This window comes from Microtus ochrogaster, unplaced genomic scaffold (assembly GCF_000317375.1).
Source record: "Microtus ochrogaster isolate Prairie Vole_2 unplaced genomic scaffold, MicOch1.0 UNK118, whole genome shotgun sequence".
Taxonomy (NCBI): Eukaryota; Metazoa; Chordata; class Mammalia; order Rodentia; family Cricetidae; genus Microtus; species Microtus ochrogaster.
Genome location: NW_004949216.1, coordinates 279024 through 298994, shown reverse-complemented (window position 1 = coordinate 298994; position 19971 = coordinate 279024). Strand labels below are relative to the sequence as shown.

The 19971-nt window shown below is 46.1% G+C and overlaps 1 protein-coding gene across 1 annotated transcript in view; it reads left to right on the top strand.

Annotated features, from left to right (window-relative positions):
- Positions 1 to 16809, top strand: part of Hsd17b3 (hydroxysteroid 17-beta dehydrogenase 3) — a 24406-nt gene extending 7597 nt beyond the window's left edge. Inside the window, exons 3-11 of the mRNA XM_005371636.1 lie at positions 8902 to 8977; positions 10487 to 10594; positions 11676 to 11743; positions 12163 to 12198; positions 13042 to 13076; positions 14240 to 14321; positions 14463 to 14528; positions 15892 to 16041; positions 16699 to 16809. Coding sequence (XP_005371693.1) covers positions 8902 to 8977; positions 10487 to 10594; positions 11676 to 11743; positions 12163 to 12198; positions 13042 to 13076; positions 14240 to 14321; positions 14463 to 14528; positions 15892 to 16041; positions 16699 to 16809 — 732 coding nt within the window. The remainder of the gene's footprint in view (positions 1 to 8901; positions 8978 to 10486; positions 10595 to 11675; positions 11744 to 12162; positions 12199 to 13041; positions 13077 to 14239; positions 14322 to 14462; positions 14529 to 15891; positions 16042 to 16698) is intronic.
- The last annotated feature ends 3162 nt before the right edge of the window (positions 16810 to 19971 follow it).

Here is a 19971-nt window from a genome sequence, read left to right as displayed (position 1 = left end):
CGTGGCTTATGCAGAAGTAGTGGTGTAGCGCTCCGTGTTCGTAATTCTACTGCCCTGGAAGCGGAGGCAGGAGGAGCAGGAATTCAAGAACATCATTTTGAGTGTGAGGCCAGCCTGGGCTACACATGACCCTGCCCCCGCTCCACCAAACAGATAGGACTTTTCCCCTGGAACTTCTTGTTTTTCATGTTCCCACAAGGACTCTTTAAGGCACTTTAAAAAAAGATTTATTTTTAATTGTGTATGCATGCATGCCACACGTGTGTTGGTAAGCACCGCATAAGTGTGGGTACCCGAGGAGGCCAAAAGAGGGGTCAGATCCCCTGGAGTCACAGTTGTGAATTGCTTAGTGTGTGGTATTGGGAACTGACTTCAGAATCTCTCCAGTTCCCTTGTGAAGTATTTTTATCCTTCAAAATCTTGTCAGAGAATCACAAAGAAAAGAAAAAAAAAAGGAAAAAAAAGGTGGGCAGTGGTGGCGCATGCCTTTAATCCCAGCAGTAGGGAGGCAGAGGCAGGCAGATCTCTGAGTTTAGGGCCAGCCTGGTCTACAGAGAGTGTTCCAGGATAGCCAGGGGTACACAAAGAAATCCTGTCTCAAAAAACAAAACAACAACATAAAACAAAAGAAAAATTCCATAAAATCTTGTCAGAACTCTAAATATTGGCATCTAAGTATCTTTTTCTTACTCAAACTTCTTTGTATGTTAGGTAAATTTTTTTTTTTAACTACATCCTGGACATTTCTGGTAAAATGTCATGAGACTCTGGGTCTTACTCAAATCTGTTCGTGTGGTTTATATTGACGGCACATTAGCAGCTGGGGAAGGGACTCAGGTTTTCTACTTGGCTCCCACTAAGGCCTCTGCCTCCTTGCTACTGCTGGGGGTTTGCCGGTCAGAGGTAATATTAAGTAACCTAAACCTAACCAGATGTGTTTCGTCTCCAGTAAACCTTTTTTTTTTTTTTTTTTTGGCTGAGGCCATAGTACTTTTTCTAATGTGTGTACTTGAGATAGATTAGTTATTGAAATTACCTGGAGCAAGTGAGAAGGAAACATGGAACACGCAACAAACCTGCTTAGGAGTTTATTGGGGGGGAGGTTTACAGGCTTGGGGAAGGTCAGTGTGCAGAGAGAGAGAGAGAAAGAGAGAGAGAGAGAGAGAGAGAGAGAGAGAGAGAGAGAGAGAGGAAGATGGCGCATCCAGCTTTTAAAAGCTGCCTAGCGCATGCGCACAGGGGGTTGACTGACTTCGTCATATGCAGATGACGGAGCTCACGCATGTGGGCAAGAGTTCACACAGCTGCATCATACGTAGGTGATGTAACCATACTGCATGTGGGACAAACCTGGTGGCCATGGAACCCAGAAGTGTCAGCCATATTGTGGCTGAATCATAACAGTTATTACCTGTGTGGGGTGTATGTATGTGTACATGAATGTGCTGACCCATGTGAGTATGTGTGGAGGTTAGAGGTTGGTATCATCGTCTTCCTCTATTACCATACATGTTTTGTTTCCTTACACCATATATTGGTGTTGATCTTGCCATGTTTGGATGCCAAAATATAACATAGGAATAACAGGCTTGGGGCCGGAGAGACAGCTCAGTGGTTAAGAGCACTGGCTGCTCATAGCACCCACATGGTGGCTCACAACTGTCTGTAATTCCATCTGCAAGGGATCTAACACCTCCTTCTGGCTCTATGGGTATCCTATGCTTATGATGCACTTATAGACGGCAAACACCCATGCACATAAAATAAAATACAAAAATTAAATCAAAGAAACTGGGTTTGATGATACATTGACAATTATTATTACTCTAGCAAAAAGCAGTTGGAATCTGAAATGTTGCTTTCCAACTGTTATGAAGTGTTATTTTTCCTTCCCGAAGTCTCTCTGATCTTGATAACTGTGTCTCCTCTAATGGTGTCCCTGAAATAAGTAAAATGTTACTTGTCTGTTTATTTATTCGTTTGAGGCAAGGTCTCTCTTTGCACCTGGAGCTACCTAGCTAGTCCTGAAGATTCAACTGTCTCTGCCTCCCCAGCTCGCGGGTTACAGATGTACATCGCTATCGCCAGGCGGCCTGGGGTTGGGTATTCAGGTCCCTGGGCTTGCACAGCCAGGCATCTTACCCACAAGCCTTTTTCCAGCCCTGCCTACGCACTCTGTCCTTAGACGTCCCCTTTTCTGATCCTTTAATCAGAGAAAGTGAGCTTCCTTGGGATTTGGTTCACATTTCTGATTTATCCGCCGCTCCATCTTAATTAAAGAACTGGACGTTTCAAGGGAGTGCTTAAAGGCAGGAACGGGGGAACGCGCTTCTCTGGCTTTCCGGAAGCCTATTCTGTGCTCATTTAAGTTTAATCCGCATTCACCTTTAAAGTGGTAGGGGAGGCTTTGCCTCCTGTCCAAGGAATTTCAAGTATCAACCAAAGCAGGTGGGAAACAAAACAAAACAAAACAAAAAATACTTTCGGAAGGGGCTGGGCTGGGAGGCAGAGGGTGGGCTCTGTCTGCACCTCTGTGGCTCTCTGTCTGCACCTGAATTCCAGCCCTGTCTTCTATTCTCTCCCACACAGAAGCAGCCCTGTCTTATTCCCACCCCCGCGTGTAGATTAGCAGCCACAAGCACCTTCCTTGACCCAGGCTCCCATTCAGTCCTGCAGTCGCGGCAGAGATCCGGGACTGGTGGGCAGTGCATTATGGGAAAGGCCTTGCTGGGGGCTTAACTCCCTGAAAAGGGGCTGAAGACCCGCATATGGGGCCTGTCAGCCCCGACTTTCTCAAAATAAGATTGAGTCCTGCTTGAGCACACAAAGGGGACAATGCTGCCCAGACTTCGGCCCAGACCACTTCACATGCCGCCTGGAAACTCTCTCCAGAAAAAGGCGCCACCAAGGAGAGGCTGGAGCCCACAGGCAAAGAGCACCCTTTGTGCTGGAAATGCAAATTGTTTTCCATTTAATGGACAACTTCCCCTCCAGGAAGCTGCTGAAGTGAACGGGGAGACAAAAGTCCTTCATTCTTAAGTCACATTTGTGACAGATTCTGGCGGGGGTGGGGACTCCACGGCACCCTCAGCCCAGAATTGCCACCACTCTGGGTTTTGGGGATTTCCCCCTAATTAATATTTTATTTTTGTCAATATATTTTATAGTTAAAACTGCTTGGTGAAATATTACTTTAAATTGCATTTCCCAGAGGGGTGGTAATGATTCTGGGTGTTTTTGGTCTAAAGAGATATAAAGGAAACAATAGGAAAAACTCAAATACATTAAATAAAAAAGAATAAATCTCTTTTTAAAAAGAAAGCTCTTAGTTATGTGTAGATGCAGATGTTGAGAATATGGCTGGCAGTAGGAAAGGGCCTTGATAACGTTCAGAGGGCTCTCAGTGATGGGTGCTTTCTCTGGTAGAACTCTATCTAATTAGCGTCCTTCCTTCTGGTCCTCACGGGCAGTCTGCTCTGGGTAAAGGGAAAAGGAGAGAAACCACTGCACATGCTCATCTTTTCTTGGGCAGAGAAGACTGAAACTTTCTGTCTAACCCTATGCCCAGAAGGGGGAATCTAAGGACTGCTAGTGTCTGAATTTACCCTGTAATTTAGCTTCTGCCCATTGAGCAACAGCGAGGGCTCTCTGTCTCTAAATCTTGCTCTCAACTTCCCTTTATTGCTGTTTGTTTTTTTTTTGAGACATGGCTTCTCTGTGTGTGTAGTCCTGGTTGTCCTGAAACTCACTCTGTAGACCAGGCTGGCTTCCAACGTGGAGATCTGCCTGCTTCTGCTTCCTTAGTGCTGGGATTAAAGGCATGTGCCACCACTGCCTGGCTCAACTTGGGGACTCGTTTCCTTCAGAAGGCTGGGTATTTCAGCCAGTGAGTTGACAGAGGCAGACAGATAACATGCAAAAGGACACAGATTTCAAACCATCCTAAGCCATCCGTGTGTGAGGCTCACAAGGGGCCAAAATGGCTGGACTCTCTGTAGGGCAAAAGGAGATAGGGACTGGACCTTTGGGGAGAAGGGAGGTGGTACAGGAGATGCATATTCCTGGTTGTCAATATATTCAAGGTGATGAGAATCTCTCAGGTAGCAGTCATCATGGTCCCCCTGGGCAAGAGTCGCATTGCAATCTGTTTGGGCGTGTAACAAGAAAAGCCTCTGCCTGCTTCCTATCTTTCATCTATGAGTATTTACGTGGGGTATTTGACTATTCTCTTTTTGGGGGCTGTGATTCCAGCACAGATATTCGGACAGCCCTGCTCTCCATAACAGTTCTCAGGGTGGATTATCTCAAGGAAGTCTCATGTCTGGTGCCAGCCTTCAGGGATGGCCATTAAGTTGACTTTAGTTGTTCTTGTGGTGGGGTGCATGCATGCGTGTGTGTCTGTGTATGTTTGTGTGTCTGTGTTACAGTGTTAGCCAAGTGTACCTTATCAGGAAGCCTGTCAGCTAGGCTGGTATTGAACTTCAGTATTGGACTCCACTGCCAACTTGTTCTTATGAGACTGATATGACCTGACGGTACCCAAGATAAGCCGAGGTCCCTATTCACCAAACTACAGCCTTAAATAGTATAGAGTTGGCTTGTGGTCACATTGATGCATGATCCATTGGTTGTTAATGGCCAGAGAATCCCAGAAACAAAAAACACTATGCAAAGTCATTTATTTTCATTCCTCTTTATCTGAACAGTTGGGGGCTATTCCCCCCACAGTGTGGCAGATGAGAACAGTACCATTCTGGAGGCAATATTCCTGGTGGCTGCAGGAAATGGTGTCCCGTTATCACTCTACTGTAGCATCCCCTGTGTCCCAATGTAGCCACGCTTTCCTCGGTCCACAGACACCTGTGCTTTCCCATATGCCTGCCTCTGTCTCTTAGAGGACAGGCACGTCAGTTAACAGCATCCGTGAGAACAAACTGCTGAGTCATGGGCTATGCTTCCTGATGATCAGCTGGACTAAATGATGGTGTTTGTCTTCTAGAGAATCTGAGGTGTCAAGGTTATAGGCACTGCATGAAAAGAGAGAACTTGACCTCCTTTTTATTCTTTTAAAGGATTATGCAATTTTGGAATGATTGGGTTTTTTTTTTTTTTTTTAAATGTTTGGTAGAATTTACCCAGAAGATAATCTGTGCCTGGAATTCTTTCTGTGGGACAGTTTAAATCACTTGTTTTTAATCTTTATTGCCTTATTATTAACACTCGGGTTTTTTTTGTTTTGTTTCTGTTTTTTGTTTTTTGTTTTTTTTCTTTTGAAACAGGGTCTCTTGCTGTCTCCTGCTCCATATGATGCCAGCCTAGCTGGCCTGCGAGCTTCTGGGCTTTGCCTTTCTCCACCACCCGTCTCCACTTTGCTGTAGGAGCAATGTTAGAGATGTGTGCTGCCTAGTCTGGCTTCGCATGTTCCTACTGATCCAAACCCAGGTCCCCATGCTTGCAGGGCGACGGTTTTACCCACAGCACCGTCTTTTCAGCCCTGTTTTATTTTACTATGTTCTTTTTTGATGTAAAAATTAAAAATAACTAAAACAAGGGGACAGGTTCTTGTTATATAGCCCAGGGTATACTTTAATTAAGGCAGGGTTTTGCTACACAGCTCACCCTAGCCCCACCATTGCAGCAACCCCTCCTGCTCCCTCACGTGCTGGGATTTGCAGGCATATGCATCACACCTGGCTAGAACTGTCTAATTGCCTGCCCCTTTCCAAAGAAATCAAGAATACCCTCCCTTTCTGAGAACACTCTGTGTGTGTGTGTGTGTGTGTGTGTGTGTGTGTGTGTGTGTGTGCACTTAACACAGCTTTAAGAAACAGCCTTTCTGGTTTTCTCTCAATCCTCTGAGGATGGCAGCCTCTCTTCCCTGCTAGTCTCTTCCCCTTTGCTGGATCCTCTGCCTGGCAGGTTTGCTGCCTCCCACAGATGTTCCTGGGTCAGCTGTTCAGGGCTGAGGAGTCTGCCCTGCATACTGTTGTGCAGGTCCTTGTGCTCTTTGGAGGAGAGGTGTTTTGGAGTCTTTCCTCACTTCCTGCCTAGTTTTGGCTGTTAAGGCTCATCTCCCCTTTGTACACATGCCCTGAACTCAGTTCTGAGGGAGAGAAGGGCACTTGGGCTAATGGCTTTAGGAAAAGCTGGGACCCAGTACTCTTTATCTGGCTTCTTTGCCCCGGCTGTGGTGCTGGTGTGGCCTGAGAGTTTAAAATGTGCAGGGGCTTAGATAACAACTTCATTGGTTATTTCAAAACAGGAGAGAGGATTTTGAATATTCAAACACAAATGAGTGATCTGTATCTGAGATGCCAAATATGCCAGGCCACAAAGTGATCCTTACACATTGTGCACACACACTGAAATGTCACATTAAAATTACTACGTGCCAATTAAAAAGAGAACATGTTATCTATATATAAGTCTATGTATATAAAACACGTATAGTGTAAACTTTTAAGTTAAAGTTCTAAATTATGTTTATGCACTGGGGAAAGGGTGTGTGCACCTGAGTGCAGGTGTCTGCAGATGATCCCCTAGAGCTGGAGAGGAGAGTCAGGACTTCTGGAAGAGCAGCAAGTGCTTCTAACATTTGAGCCTTTCCTTCAGCTCTTACCAGGATTTTCAGAGACAGCGTTCAGAGGATGAACTCTTGCTTCATATTGGTATGGATTCATAAGAGGAAGCTTATTATTTGTGTGGTTTCTATACTCTGTTTCCTTACCAAATGTCTATTGCTTCGTCCAGCAATTAAAATCTCCAGCTGACCTGGTGTATTTTTACCCCCTGTTGTGTTACCTCTTCCGTGTAAAGCTTTTCATCTAGGTAACCAGGTCTAGGACTGGTGTGTCTCCAGTAAGAGTCAGCCTTTCACAATGTCTGTTTCTAACAATATTTAATTGCTTTAATGCTGATTTTGATGGACTTACTAGAGCTGTCTTCTTCTTTTGGTTTGTCTTTATTGCTTTCATTTGCTCTTGTTGCTATAACACAAACACTCCAAAGTTAGGCAATTTTCTATCCTGAACCCTGAAGCTCTCTAGGGTCTCCAGACAGCAGCTGTCATTGGTGTTCTGATAGACACTTAGTATTTAGAATATTCCAAGATTCTCAGGGGGTAGGAATGAGGGACCAAGACCGAAAAAGGAGCAGGAGATGTTCCTGGAATTTCTGTCTCATGTGGAATGATGCTCTTATCCCCTCCTGCACGGGAAAGAGACTCTTATTGTTTCCAATGTGCAGGAAGTTGCAAGGCCTGGAAGCTCTTATTAGCTAGGTACAAGAAGTGAATGTATAATTTGTACCACAATAGCACAAATATTGGCTTTTTTTCTCTTTCTCAAATCATCTTATGATCTGCTGTCTATTATATCTTAGTGTGTGTGTTCAGGTGAAGGTGCATACTCGTGTGTATGCAGGTGTATGTGGAAGCCAGAGACTTATGCTGAGTGTCTCCTTTACTCTTTCCACCTGTTTTGTTTTGAAGACAGGGTCTCTTCTTGCTGAACCTGAAACTCACTAACTGACTAGACATGTTATCTCCTGGAATAGTTCTGTCTCCATCTCCCCTGCACTGAGTTTATTGGTCGTGCTGCATCTGGCTTTTTTTTGGTTTTGCTTTGTTTTTGTTTTTCGAGACAGGGTTTCTCTGTGGCTTTGGAGCTCTTGTAGACCAGACTGGTCTCAAACTCACAGAGATCCACCTGCCTCTGCCTCCCGAGTGCTGGGATTAAAGACGTGTGCCATCACCTCCCAGCACTGCATCTGGATTTTTACATGGGCACTGAGGCTTGAACTCGAGTCTTCATGTTTGTGTGACAAGCACTTGAGCATCCTGTTAGGCCCAGTGATCATCCACCCTCATAACTAACTTACTACATGAGGAAGACGTAAGGAAGATGAAAAGGTTTTTGAAAACACACTCACATTTGTTTCACCAATACCAGGTAAACACCTTTGAGACAAGTATGGATGAAAAGCTGCAAAAGTCAAAGGATTTTTATCAGGCACTTATGAATTGCAGTTTGGGAAAATGGATTTGGATAGTTTCCCATCAGTGCTCCAAAGAAGAAAGGAGGAGGAGGCTCATGCTGAGTGACTGAGGAATTGTTTTATTGCAAGGGAGTAGAACTCAACCTGGTGGAACTGCAGAAAGTGCAGCAGGAGCCATGGAGCCCAAGGAAGATAAGGAAATGAGTGCGTACTATTAGTGAAAATACCCAGACAGAGTCCGGTTAGTCTCTGATGCACACCTTGAGTCTCTGGGTGCCATGGAGATCTAGGAGATGCTTTGTCAGAGGGGAACCAGAGCTCACAGCGTTGGGCAGCCTGGCATTGCCTGTAAGCCCTGCTACCCTGATAGTCACCCAGTAACACTTCAAAAGTGTGGAGGGATAGCCCAGTCATAAGTGTTTGCATTGCTGAGACTGATTCCCAGTACACACATGAAAAGCCAGGTGATCTGATGCCTGCTTGTGATCCCAGCACTAGAGTGGTGAGGGCAGGTAAACCTTGGGGCTTGCCTGCCAACAAGTTAAGCCTAGTGGATAAGTTCCAGTCCAGTTAGAGTCTCTATCAAAAAGTAAGGTTTGCAGCCCCCAGACTTTACAGTTGGCTACAGGGAGCCCCACCAGTTCCAAACAGGGGCTCCCTGATGATGATCCTGCCAAGACTTCTCACAGTGACTCTTGCCATATAATGGGCACACAGCGACACTTACAACAGCTACGGTGTTGGCTTCAGCCTTACCCACAATGGCTGTTCACTCACAGCACGGGAACCTCCATCATAGGAGGAAGCAGGAGACTTATGGTGCAGTCAGGGACAGAAGGACCTTCTACACAACTAAGGCCTCCCATCTGCTTAGCATCTTTCTGTTTTTTCCATTCCTGCCTGCAGCTAGCCAAACATGGACTCAACGTAGTACTTATCAGCCGGACACTGGAAAAGCTACAGGCCATTGCAGAGGAGATTGGTGAGTGATCCCACACAGCAAGGCGAGTGTGTATGCATGGAACTGGCCAAACATGGCACTGTCCTGCCTGTTCATGCCATGTCTGCTGCCGGAAGCCTGGGCTGCCACCTGTCCGCTGTATACAGAAGGGCCCAGTATATAAAGGGAAGGACAAGGTATAAGGCATAGACTGTCACCCTGAATTCTGTGGCCTGGATAAAGGAAAAGTTTTCTCTGGGCCTTTACCCTCAGAATCAGCCCTGCTCAGCCAGAGCCCTAGCTGCCTCTGAGCTTTCGTCCCTTTCTTTGAAGCCAGAAATAGTGTCTGTGATTTGTTTCTATGCTCATAATCCTTATTTTTAGATTTTAAATTTTAATAATTACATAGTCAATAATTAAGTAAAGTATCAAGGCAAAGGTATGAATCTTTAATTATGAAGGCTTTTTAAACCACAGCAGGCTGTCCTGGGTCAGCCTTGTTTCTTTGGGAGAGGTTCAGAATAGAAGAAGGTTGTGGAGGTGGGGGCTGGGCGATCAAACTGCGGAGGCTCCCTGCCCTTGAACGGGTGAATTTGACTTTTGTTTGGCATCTGGATGTTAGGAGTCATTCCGATTAGGACCAAGGCATTCTTGAGTGTCTTCCTCGTGGTGTTAAATGTGCTTTTCGTCACGTTATAGGAAAGCAAGTCCTGCCTTGTATATTAAGGGATCCTTGACTCTTACATTAGGTCTCCTGATTGCTTGATCAGAGGAGCTGGGTCTAGACTCAAAGTCAAGGCTCTTCTGAGAGAGACTGGGACACCTCTATCTGCAGCTGTCACCACTGCCTATAAAGGCCTTCCCCGGGCAAGTGAGCGCAAAACCATAGAGAAGGCGCTAAACTTGGAGTGAAGAATAGGTTCTGTAGACAAATTTGCTGCTCTGGAAAATGGGAAGAAGAGTGTCTGCTCCCTCAGGATTGTGGGGGACAAGCTGCCATGTATGTGGATTCTGGAGCATAGGACTCCTGTGTCTATGCTGAGGGGACCTTAGTCTGCTGAGCTATGAAAGCATCCGAGGGTGTGCACAGTCCTCCTCCAGGGGCTCAAACCTGAGTTTGTGTCAATCACCTGGTGGCTTATGTAGGCCAGTCTGGCTCAGGCCAGTATGTCTGAACCAGTAGGTCTGGGGTAGAGGCAGATCTGGGTCTCTAATAAGATTCCTGATGATTTTGATATGACTTTGAGAAACACAGTCCCAACTCTCTTTTAGGTATTTCATTGTAATTTTTAATTGTGTTTATGTGTGTATGTCTGTGTTGGTGTGTGCAAGTGCCTATCAGATCCCCTGAAGCCAGAGTTACAGGAGTTGTAAGCCACCTAATGTTTGTGCTAGAAACCAGCCTGGGGTCTTCCATGAAAACAGAAAGTACTCTTAAGTGTTGGACCATCTCTCCAGTCCTACAAAATCTACTGCATTGCTGTGGACTTTATGGTCAAGAGGGGTGGTTGTACTCAGGCTTACTAGAAACACCTGTGGTCTCTTATACAGAGGGGGCCACTGAAAGCCGTGTGAAGATTGTGCAAGCAGATTTTACCAGAGAAGACATTTATGACCATATTAAAGAAAAACTTAAAGGTTTAGAAATCGGAATTTTAGGTAAGTATATTAAAAATGCAAATCTTGATTTTCCATGTAAATATGATAATCACTTCAGTGACTATTGAAGCCCCTTTTGGGAGTGGCCTGGTGAGATGGATTGATGCATAAAGACACCCATCATCAAGTCTGATGACCTGAGTTCAATCCTAGTGATCCATTTGTGGATGGCAATAACAGAGTTCTTCAAGTTGTTCCTTCTCCAGCTACCTTACATATCATGTGCATGTTAGTGCACACCTGTAATCCAAACCCTCAGGAGGTGGAGGAAAGAGATCAGAAGTTCTTACCCTCAGGTGTATGGTTAAAAACTCTCGTATCACTGGGCAGTGGTGGCGCACACCTTTAATCCCAGCACTCGGGAGGCAGAGGCAGGCGGATCTCTGTGAATTCGAGGCCAGCCGGGTCTACAAGAGCTAGCTCCAGGACAGGCTCCAAAGCTACAGAGAAACCCTGTCTCGAAAAAAAAAACTCTCCTATCACAAGTTCTAATGTTTTTACATTCTAAATGGACGTGTGTGTGTGTGTGTGTGCGTGTGCGTGTGTGTGTGTGTCTGTCTGTCTGTGTCTGTGTACATATGGAGGCCATTGGTCAATGTCAGATATCTTCTTCTATTATTCTCATCCTTATATTTTGAGTCCTTCCCTCCTTTTTTCCTCCCTTTCTCCCTCTCTTTCTTCTTTCTTTTCTTTTTAAAAAAGATTTATTTATTTATTATGTATGCAGTGTTCCGTCTGCATGTATGCCTGCACACCAGAAGAGGGCACCAAATCTCATTATAGATGATTATGAGCCACCATGTGGTTGCTGGGAATTGAACTCAGGTCCTCTGGAAGAGCAGTCAGTGCTCTTAACCACTGAGTCATCTCCCCAGGCCCCTTTCTTTCTTTTCTATTTTAACTCAGGTCCTGGTGCTTGTGCAGCTGTCACTTTGTTCGTTGGGTCACCTCCCTGACCTGCATTCCCTTGTTGTTATTAAATCATGTTGCAATGAGCACCCCATACACAGAAATCATTTTGTGCATGTTTCTGTAGAAAGATTTCCCATCTGCTCTGACATCCTTTACCTCTCCCTGTCAGTCAACAATGTTGGAATGCTCCCCAGCCTGCTCCCAAGCCGTTTCCTGAACACTCCCGGTGAGATCCAGGTGAGCTGTTCCCTGTCCTGTCTGCTTTTGTCTCTCAGACAGGTATGGACCCCTGGCTTGATCACCAGGTCAGGGCAGACTGCTGCGTGGTGGCTGTCTTGATATTTTCCTTCTCACCCTAGAACTCGACACGAAGGGTGTACCTTTTCATCTCTGTTCATCAAGAACTTCCTAACCACCTATGATTCTATCCCATCCTGAGTTTTCAAGGCTACTCTCCTTCTGCCACGGCTCACATATGGGCGGGACTGCAGAACAATGCCACTGAGCTTCAGCTAGGAGCCAGAATGCAGGCTGAGCATGTAGCGGGGTTATAGGGACTCAGCTTTTGCGCATTCAGTGCTTGGTTAGCGCCAACTTATTCCCAGGACAATTCTCCGAGGACTGGACTGACTTCTGTCTGTGATTATCTATTGCAGAGTCTCATCCACTGCAACGTCACATCTGTAGTCAAGGTACGTGATGAACACGTGTGCTAACACATCAGAACACAGAGGCTGAAACATTCCTCGAACTGAAACTAAACTGCTCTTAGCCACAGTCTGTCCACTGTTCTCATCTGGAAAACAGAGATAGGTTCATTCTCTCCAGTATATAAACCCTATTTTTGCATTCACAATGCACTAGGCCTGAAGATACTAATATTTCCTCAGGATTTCAAAGCAATTCCCTAAAAGTTAATATTTTAATAAATGTTTAGTAGTCTCTAAGAGAAGGACATTTATTATGGGGCTGGGTTTTCTAGGTGTTTGTTGTTCAGTATTTTTTGAATTGAGTTCAAAGTTATCTATGGACTAGGCTCTTTTTAAAAAAAAACATTTAATTGATTATTTTACTATTTTTAAATTATGTGTGTATATGTATTCCTGCATCTGGGTAGGTGCACTGAATACCATATGTGTCAGCTTCCCTGGAGCTGGGGTTCCAGGCAGTTGTGAGCTGCCTGTCATGGGTTCTGGAGGAGCAGTGCAGGCTCTTAACCTCTGAGGGCAGACTCCAGCCCAATAATCCCTTGTAATTTGTGGTTTAGTTATCTGGGGTCAGTCCTGGTTCCAGAATGCTAGAAGGAAGATTGTCTACTTTAAGAAAGAGGCTAGAGAATAGTCTAGGTTTGCCATCTGCCTAGGTTGCTTGCTGTGGCTTCTAGCCAGATTCTCAGGTTGCCAGAACGGCCTCTAAGGTTGCCAATAACTTTCAAGGTCCTCTGGGAAGATTAAGCTTCCCCAACTTCCTCCAAGGACCCTGTTGATTGCTACTTAGTTTCTTTTTCAAGGCTTAACCCTGGCCTTCTCTTCTAGATGACACAGCTTGTTCTGAAGCGCATGGAGTCAAGGTAAGGCCTGTCACAGGAGAAGCAGAGAGCAAGGTGGCTTCCTGTCCTGGCAGCCACCTTGCTTGGGGACCTGGTGGTGGTGGAGGGAGCACATCAAGCTGCTGCTTCAGTTGGTGGCTAAAACCTATGAAGAGAGAACACAGTGATTACGGGGGGAAGGCCAGGCCAGTGTTTCACATACATGTGTGTATGTGAAGGTCAAGTGGAACATGTTTTAGAAGGAGATTGAGAACAGCTGTTTGAAAACACATTGGCTTTCAAAGAAAATTAACTCATGTTGAACATAAAAGACGCAAGTTGGCCTCAGATCAAGACTATGTCCTTTTTTATTGTGAATTCCATCTTCTGTCAGAATGAGGACCCCATTCCCCTGGAAACTGCCTGCCCCCAGTCTCTCTAATAGTCCATATTTGGGGCACCCTAGTACAACACTCACGAGGGGCTGGTTTTCATCACCCATTATTCATTAAGAGCAAATAGTTGATAGTTTATTTTTTCTAGAGTAAGAAGGGAGTAGCTTTGTATTCTAATTTGCGGTTTCTTGCAACCCCACTCCAGGCATCTAACTGGGAATATTAAAGCAATCCAGCAATAGGGAGGCTGAGGTAGGAGGATCACCACAAATTCAAGACCAACCTGGGTTCCATAGTAAGGCTGAGGCTAGCCTGGATGATATAGCAACATAAATATGTCTCAATAAATGAAATAAACAAAACCAACTAAATTTCGAGAGGTATAAGCAAGAGCTCTGAAGAGCACAGGGATGTTGGAGTGAGCACAACCAATTTAAGATGGATCCCACCACATGACACCATCCCTATGAGCCCAAAGGGTTCCAGGGCATGTGGTCCCATGGAGACTGGAAAGTCCCTTCCTCCTTTCCTGTCTGAGCCAGTTTGGGTTTTCGTAGCTTGGCAGGGAAACGATTGCCCTAGCAGAGGTCTTGTTTGGAGACCAAGCCCCCCATGACTGCAGAGAGTGACGTCACCGTGCAGTGTCCTCCTCAAGATCATGGGGGATGTTTCCTCACAGTTCTCGCAAAACCAGCCCTTGTGAGCCACGGAAGCCTAGAGGGTGGGTTCTGACAGCCCCAGCCCTCAGGTGTGTTTGCTGCAGTGGGATGGGGCAGCCAACAGTGCTGCCTTTGCTCCTTTGCCTTACAGGCAGAAAGGCCTCATCTTGAACATTTCTTCTGGGGCAGCCCTTTGTCCCTGGCCTCTGTATGCCCTGTACTCAGCTTCCAAGGTGAGTGACAAGCCATCGGGGTATCTTCCTCATCCTCCAAGCAGGAAGTGTCTGTGATACTCTTGGGAACCTGAGGGGTCCCGTCTATAAGGGTAGGAGGAAGCAAACTCCAGACCTGAGGTGTTTTCTCTCTTACTGCAGGCTTTCGTGTGTACGTTCTCCAAGGCCCTGCATGTAGAATACAGAGCTAAAGGAATCATTATCCAGGTGAGGGGGACAGTGTGGGAACTCCTGAGAGGGAACCAGCTGGCTGGCTGGTGGTCCATCATCCCTTGCAATGCTGGCTGGTGGTCTCTCATCCCTTGCAATGCTGGCTGGTGGTCTCTCATCCCTTGCAATGCTGGCTGGTGGTCTCTCATCCCTTGCAATGCTGGCTGGTGGTCCATCATCCCTTGCAATGCTGGCTGGTGGTCTCTCATCCCTTGCAATGCTGGCTGGTGGTCCATCATCCCTTGCAATGCTGGCTGGTGGTCCATCATCCCTTGCAATGCAGGTAGTATGTGTGAAGATGGTCTAGTGATTCTGCTGGGCTCCCCTGAGCAAGACCAGGCCAAGTGCTGTCTCTACAACCCCTCCTGCTGCTGGGATTTCTGCTGGCCTCCCTTCATGCTGGTGTTGGTTGAGGAAGGGAATTGCGTATGGATGTGTTTGCTCAAAGATGCTGTGGGGGCTGGGGATGTAGCTCAGTTGGTTGAATGCCTGCCTAACACACACAGAGCCCCGAGTTTTATCTAAGGCACTGCATAAAAATGGGTATGAAGGTGCACGCCCGTGACCTCAGCATTCAGCAGGTGGAGGCAGGAGGATCAGGAGTTCCAGCTGGTCCTTACTACACGGAAAGTGTAAGGTTAGCCTGAGCTGTCTGGGGAAGCATGCTGTGGACCCTTTGCTGTATGGTATGTATGTTGTGTGAGCAGGTATGTATGTTGTGAGCCGGCATGTACATGTGTGAGTAGGTATGTACATGTGTGATCGGGTATGTAATTAAATTTGATTTCCAAAGGAATGTGAATAAATCTGTCGAGACAGAGTTTTACTAGTAGCCTAGTTGGCCTTGGACTGCCAATTCTATCACTGAGCCTTACACTAAAGGTCTGTGCCGCCACTTCTGACTGATTGACTGTCTAGTGTAAGTCCATTCAATGCAATACTCGGGACAAAATTATGCTGAGTGATTTATGCTTGGCTGGACTTCAATTCTGAGTTCCTTTTATTTGTGTGCGCAGTGCTGGGACGCGAACTCTGGGCCTCGTGCAGGCGCTCGGCTTCCGAGCTTATCCCCAGTCCTGAACTTCAGCTTTAACTGCTGCCTTGCACTTTGTTTGCTGAGTCTCTCAGTTGCCGTGTGTGCTCTGAAGGGCGTTTGAGCCCCTTGCAGTGAACAGTTTAGGCTTCATCTTGAGCAACCAAACCTCCTGCTCTCCAGCTTCATGCCAACTTTGCATCTTTTATCAAGGACTTTAGAGTGTTTCACAGGCAGAAAGGAGCTGGGATGGATGGTGAAGTGTGCGTTCACACCTCAGTCTCCGATGGCCTCTACAGTGCTGTGTCCTGCTCTTTATCTTTGCAGGTGCTGACCCCTTTTGCTGTCTCAACCCCAATGACAAAGCATCTAAATACCAACATGGTGACCAAGACTGCGGAAGAGTTTGTTAAAGAGTCCTTGAAATACGTCACGATTGGGGATGAGACCTGTGGCTGTCTTGCTCATGAAATCTTGGTAATCAATGACTTCTTTTGAAGCAAGGGAGGAAGGGTGTGTGTTTTCTTCCACCGCAAGCTCACAGGGCCAGCCAGCTGCAGTACAGCCGGGGAAAGCAGTAGGAGATAGTAGTAAGAACTGAGGCCGATGCCCTCAGCCTATAAACAACCACGAGACTCCACTTCTCCACTTAGAATGACCCCACTTAGCGGCTCCTGGGAGTTCTTGGGTAGGAAAAACAGGAACACCTGGCTCTTCCCTGCAGTGGCCTCTGCCTCCCTTGGCTCCGTGTTTCAGTAAAGTTGAGCCTCTAAAGGAACGCTTTTCCTTAGCTATGGGAAAGCTAGCTAAGGAAAAGGGAAGGAAAACAGGGAAGGAAACAGGGAAGGAAAGCATACAAAAGCCACCGGGGAGATGGGGTTTCAGGAAGAAATAGCCAATGCTCCATAGGGCAACAAAGAGGTGTGGTGGGGTGGTCAGCCCATGAGTGATTTAACAAGTCCTTCAGAAGGCATTTAAAGGGACAGCCCGGGTGTCTAAGAAGTTCCCCATTGCAAAGTGTCACAAGATCTTCGCAAGTAGTCAGAAAAAGTCATCCTCCAATGACTGACTCCAAGGACTGGCTGAGGTATAATTTCTTCGCTTTGCTCAGACACTCCTATTTTTCTGTTCCAGGCAATGCTGCTGAACCTGATCCCTTCCAGAATCTTCTACAGCGACACCTTCCAAAAATTCTTCCTGACAGGCTACTCAGATTATCTGAAGCGCAACACCAGCAACAGATAGAGGGAGTGGGGGATGGGGATGGGGGTGGGAGGTGGGGGTATAAAAGGGTATAGTTTCTATAAAAGGGAGGCTTAGCATTAAAGGCAACACTAAAAAAAAAAAAAAAAACAAAAAACCCTGTAAAGGTAATAAATGTGCTGAAAAGAAACTTCCAAGTCTCATTGAGAAGCATCTCGCCTAAAGGGTCACTTTAGAACTCTGTGTAGAAATCAAAACTCAGACAATACCTGGGGCTGCTAAACTTTGCCAGGACCTCTGTGGGTACAGAGCGTGGTTTTTAAAATATGGCTTCTTGCAGGTCTACGAGACTGGGTGGGAGAATGTGTTGGGGCAACAGTTGGCTCAAGCCAGTATCCTGTCTTTCCACGTCCCTTTCTTTTACCGTGAGAGCACCGGGTGTTGTTTCATTCACAGTAGGTTCTGTAAGGCTGTGCCGATAAGGATAAAAACGCAGAAGGAGGTTTTAAGATATCGCTCTGAGGCTAGGGAGATGGGTCTGTGGATAAAACACAAAAAGTGGGGTTCGAATGCATACAACCCACACCAAAGCCAGGGTGGTTTGGTAGCCTGTCCATATCTCCAACACTCAGGAGGCTGAGACAGGGGATTCCCGGGGAAACTGTACAGTTATAGGAGCCAGAACTGGTGAGGTCTGAGCTCAGTAGGAGACCCTACTTCAGTAAATAAAGTATTGAGGACATTTATGTCCATAGGATTGCTTGCATACCCACATGCACATGTGGACACTCATGCACATATGTACGCTCACCATATATATATACACATGGGAAAATGTCCTAAAACAAACACACGTCTGGGCATGGTGCTGCAGGTCAGGACACAAGTGGGGGCATCTCCACAAGTCTGAGGTTAGACTGGTCTGTGTGGCAAGTTCCCAACCAGCCAGAGATACATATCGTTACCTCTCTAGTTGGAGATGCATCTGGGAAAGCGGAACCTAAAAATGAGGCAGACTAAAGTCTCATGCAATGGTTAACTTTATTCAGAGCTTTGGACAATTTGTACTGTAAGGGTTAAGTGAAACCTTTGCTTTCGTGGGACAGTCGATGCTGAAGAGTCAGCTGGGTGTGATAGAGACCAGCACAACTGAAGAACCTTCTAGAAAATACTCCCTCAGGGCTAGCACACAAACTGTGGTCCAGAGGACCCAAAGCTGCACTCCATGCTGGCAACTGAATTGGAGATGTGTTAAGAGTCCCTACCCCCTGCCCCACACACAGGGTCATGGTTCTGACATTATGGAAGCTGCAAGCTTGAAGGCGGTCACACAGACCATTTGAGGCTGGCCATGAGGCGGGGTCAGAGTCCCCGAGGAGAGGAGAGGTAGACATTGTTGGAAGTGCAGCCTCAGTTAGTGGAGACCCCAACGTTTGGAGATGTCAGGTCTGTTAGATGACCACAGGAACAGTAGCGGATAAGCAGCGTGTGACCTGTAGGCAGAGCCAGAGAAGGGGACCTGCCCAAGCTCTTTGAAGCCCAGAAGATTGTGTGTGAGTCCCAGACGTAGGACACTGCACTTTTTACAGAGTTAAATTTTGGGTTTGCTCTGATCAGGTAACGGTGCCCATGGTCTTCCCTGTTGATATAAGAAACTATTGGATTTGTTGACTTTTTTATTTTAAAAGAGTCCACAGTTAAGAAACTGGATTTTTTAAATCACTGAGTTTTTTTTAAAGACTGTGAGACTTTTAAAGTTATTATGTTTTTGTGTTGTGATAGTAACATGATATCCTGGGTTATGGCTTAAAAGTGATGCATCTGTGTGTCAAATTGACAAGAGATTAATTGTGTTATTTAGGGTTTTTTTTTTTTTTTTGTCAGTTTGACACAAGCTGGAGTCACCTGATAAGAGGGAACTTTAGCTGAGGATTTGCCTCCACCATGCTGGCTAGTGTGCATTTCTGTAAAGCATTTTCTCGATTAATTATTGACGTGGAAGAGACTAGCCTACTGGGGTTGATACCACCCTTGGACAGATGGCCCTGTGTTATATAAGAAGACAGGCTGAGAAAGCCACAAAGAACAAGCTAGCAAGCATTTTCCCTCCATAGTCACTGCTTCAGTTCCTGCCTCCAGGTTCCTGCCTCCAGATTCCTGCCTCCAGGTTCCTGCCTCCGGGTCCTGTTCTGGCTACCTGTAGTGATGGGATATGGCCCGGAAATTGTAAGATGAAACAAACCCCTTCTTCCCCTAAGATTTGGTCAATGTTTTATCACAGATATAGAAAAGCACACTTAGTATGGTTTAGGTAAGAGTTCCCAAAGACTCATGTTAAAAAGTTGGTCCCCAGCCTGTGGTGCTATTGGGAAGCCATAGGGTCTTTAGGAGGCAGGGCTTTGGTGGAGGAGGTGTGGATTGAAGGGCTTGTGGGACGCTAGTCTCTTCTTACCTTTCCCTTTGCTGTGAAAGGGTGTGGTTCCTTCCCTGGCTACACACACCCTGTGGTGTTCTGCCTGGCCATAGGCCTAAAACAATGGGCCATTTTATGTAGGAATGGAAAGACAAACCCAAATGAGCCTCTCCTTAGTGGGCTATCTCAGGTGTTAAACCTCTCCTTCTTGGTGGGCTATTTCAGGTGCTAAACCTCTTCTTAGTGGGCTATCTCAGGAGTTAAGCCTCCCCTTCTTAGTGGGCTATCTCAGGAGTTACGTTATGTCAAAGTGACAGAGTTAGGACAGCATGGTGTTGTGGTCTGTAAGGTATATTAGGCCATAAACGTAAGGATGCTGGAACACATGTTCTTGAGGCTGCAGGTTGCACCTACCTGCTTGGGAAACCGAGAACTTCATTTCAAAGACAATTAGCCAGTGCTAGCCAAATCTGTGCCCCAAATTCAAGGGCATCTACATTTGTAAAAAAAAGTATTACAAGTGCTTAAATCACACTCAAACCACACACATTAATAGTGAAAAACTTCAATGCCTCACTGTCATCAGTGGACGGGTTGTTCAGGAAGAAACTAAAAAGAGAAAGGATGGAGCTCACAGACATTATGACTCAAACGGGCCTAACAGGTATCTACATTTCATCCAAACACAATATACCTTCTAGATGACTTCTTAGCTTTAACATTTAACGGATGACACAGCATGACCTGACCTTGTATCCACGCCACTTTGTTGCCGTTGATATCTAAACTCT